Genomic DNA, 3,096 nt, shown 5'->3' on the forward strand with positions numbered 1-3,096 from the left:
GCTATCTTCGATTATTGATTATCGTTCCGCATTTTCCAAAATCTTGAACTGAATCTTGGCAATTTCTCGTGACTACTTTACGACCATGATACATGCATTTCTTAAATTGAACTTTTTGAGCCAAACACGTACATATATGATAAAACGAATGTCACCATGGTGTTCTACGCCCTAAATTACCCATAAAACATGTGTCACAGGCTGCGAATATCAGTTTTGATTTTCGGGAATATTTACCTACCCGGTTGACCTGACCTTGACCCTGACCTATGCTTGACTGACCCCTACATGGAGCTGAAACTCTTGTAGGCCTTATATGATGGATTGTGCACCGTTTTGACAGAGTTTATGACGAGAGGCGCCCATTACGAAGTCCTGAAGTCCATGCTACTGAAAGCCCGATTTCAGGTGTTTGACCTGACCTTGACCCGACCTGTGACCTCAAAATTCAACTTTAAAGTACTCATCTGAAGCGTCTCGTCGCGTTCTTTCGTTTGCCGCCTCGTGCGTTTCGCTGCGCCTATTGGTTCTCGAGTTATCGGCTGGGGGCGTTTAACGCCCCCCCCCAGCAAACGGTGGGTGGCGAAATACCCCAGCAACTGCCGGGTTAAGGTCCTAGGTCATCGGTTGACCTTCCAGGTCAGGTCAATGACCTGAACTAGGTGAAAATTAGCAATGTTTTTGTTTCAAAGGCGTGTAGAGCGTAAAGTTACTGGGGAAGGGGCACAATATCAATAACAAAGACTCAATTGAACCTGAGGAGTCGACCAGGACCAATAAACATGTTTTTGACAAAACATAATTTGAGACGTGACGTGACCTCACGTGACCTCTGATCGTGAAATTGGACGGCATAGCATTTACCACGTGGTTATTAGCCTGAAATAGATATGAATATGAACTGAATAGATATGAACATCCAAGAGTATACAGAGATCAGTATAAATGTAAAAAAAGGTCAGCCGATGTCATGATAGGTCAGTGACCGTTTGCATCCAAAATCGTTCGGAGTCGAGAAAAGATGCGTAAGAAGTCACCTGAGGTCATCATAGGTCATTGACCTCGGATGACCTCAGAGGCGGCTTTTTTTAGACGTGTAGATATTTTTTGCGCTGATTTCAAATATGTTATCCGTTTGCATCTAGTTTTTCGGAGTCAAGTATAGGTACATAATATGTCACCCATGTAAAACCAGTTACATCTTTACGCTTGGTTATATCGGCTACGTTTCCTAACATCAATTATGCTGCATGTTACCCGAATTATTCACGTAAGACGTCAGTAACCAACATGTCGGCAGTGGCAAGATAAGATTTGGCTTCCTAACTATTGTGATCAAATAAAGCAAGAAGAAAACGACGACAGATGTATTTATGTTCTACACACCAACAAACGTGTCCGTTTCAGGCACTGGTGAGCGGAGTGATAGTCAAGTTATGAACATCAAACAATCACACTTCAGAGACAGGCTAAAAACGATTTAGCACTACAAGCGCTTCTGAGCGTCGTCTCAGGTCACAACACGTTATCTCACAAACTACGAACTTTGTGAGATCACAAGCTAACAATCCAGGCGAAAAGTTGCTTCCTATTGAAGCCTCTAGTTGCACAAAAGTTGCACTCCAGCCGCTTACCTTCATTCGGCGCCGCGCCATCATCCTACTCCAGCCCCGTGCCAGCAGGGGCGGCGCTGCACGGCACACACATGATGCCGGCACTCTTCCCGTGCTTCTGGCACACCGCCCTCTTGCAGCGAGAGCAGCGCTGCTTCACTTTGTTTACACTCCTGTGCCTGGCTTTTTTGTAGCCAGCACCGTGCTGCTCCGCCACGCACACATGACACCGAGCCCGCACGGTGTCTGGCACCTCTCGTGGAGTGACGTCCGGTTGTCTCAGCTTGGTCTTCAGCACTGTCTCCACCGCCATCTTCGTTGCTGCAACCATGCCTTCCGGCGGCCGGAGTTGCATATGTGGCTTGATGAGGCTCAGTCCCAGTTCACGTAGGAAGGCCCTTCTCCCTCCGTGCTTCTGGTCGCCGAACTTAGCGCTTGGTCCCTGGCTCAGGATCACCCATCCGTTCAGCGCGGCGACGTCCAGCATGAGCAGGAACACCACCACGGGCCACCTGCGGGTTGACATTCGGCAGGTGTAGGTCTCCAACATTTGATCGATACTGTCGATCCCGCCTTTCGTCTGATTGTAATAGATCATGACTTCAGGTTTCTTCTTCTGGTCTGCTGTGATCAGTGGCTCGCAGTGCTGCGTTGACAGCAGCAGGACGTTTTTCTTCTTGTTCTTCGCGTACGACATCACCATGACGCCATCAGACCAGTAAAATTGGCTGGAGTGTTCCTGTCTGCCGACGACTGATTTGGCTTCCTCTGGAAGATGACACCTGTTCGTCATGATGGTCCCGACATATGTCAGATTTTTCTGGAGCAGTTCTTCCGCCAGTTCCACTGATGTATACAGCCGGTCAACTGTCACGTTGCGCCCACTGTTTGCATAGGGCTCCACCAGATGTTTCACGATGTTGGCAGCTCCAGTGATGTGAAACGTCGGGTCAGGCTGGTCCGCCTTCCCAGTGTAGGGCAGCATGCCGAGCATATAGCGGCTGTTTGCATCTGCCACGTCACGAATCAAGATGCCATATTTACATGGTTTGTTCGGCATGTAGCAAATAAATCCACAGCGACCTCGGAAGCTCCGGAGGGTTTCATCAACAGTAACACACTCCGATGGTGAAAAGTACACCCGGAGGAGCTTGTTGAACTCCTCGAACAGTTCTCTGATTGCGGCGAACTTGTCGACTTTTTTTCTTTCTTCACGCGTCTCACGGTCGTCGAACCGCAGAACACGGAGAAGATGTTTGAAGCGGTTTACTGTCATGGTCGCCCGGTAGAAAGGTCGAGAGAAGGGCCCGTAGAACAGCTCTCGGATCTCACACCGTCTGTCACATTCGCTCCCGCGGAGGATCAGCAGACCCAGGAAAGCTAGTATTTCCTCACGAGTGACCGGGATGTGAGCGATGTCGCTAGCTCTGGCCACCCTTTCCCCTTCTTCATTTGTGTGTTTGATCACCTCCAAGATAGTGTC

General features: G+C 48.9%; 1 protein-coding gene across 1 annotated transcript; it reads right to left on the bottom strand.

The window, feature by feature from the left end:
* Positions 1-1,659: 1,659 nt before the first annotated feature.
* Positions 1,660-2,889, bottom strand: LOC122366053 (piggyBac transposable element-derived protein 4-like). The gene has a single exon (XM_043337819.1). It carries the CDS (start codon positions 2,887-2,889, stop codon positions 1,660-1,662), a length of 1,230 nt encoding a protein of 409 aa, XP_043193754.1.
* Positions 2,890-3,096: the final 207 nt, after the last annotated feature.

Source organism: Amphibalanus amphitrite, unplaced genomic scaffold (genome assembly GCF_019059575.1).
Source record: "Amphibalanus amphitrite isolate SeventyFive unplaced genomic scaffold, NRLGWU_Aamphi_draft 000781F_arrow, whole genome shotgun sequence".
Taxonomy (NCBI): Eukaryota; Metazoa; Arthropoda; class Thecostraca; order Balanomorpha; family Balanidae; genus Amphibalanus; species Amphibalanus amphitrite.

Bases quoted from the DNA above. Each gene is read 5' to 3' on its own strand.
- LOC122366053 (XM_043337819.1), bottom strand. From the start codon at position 2,889: ATGACAGTAAACCGCTTCAAACATCTTCTCCGTGTTCTGCGGTTCGAC.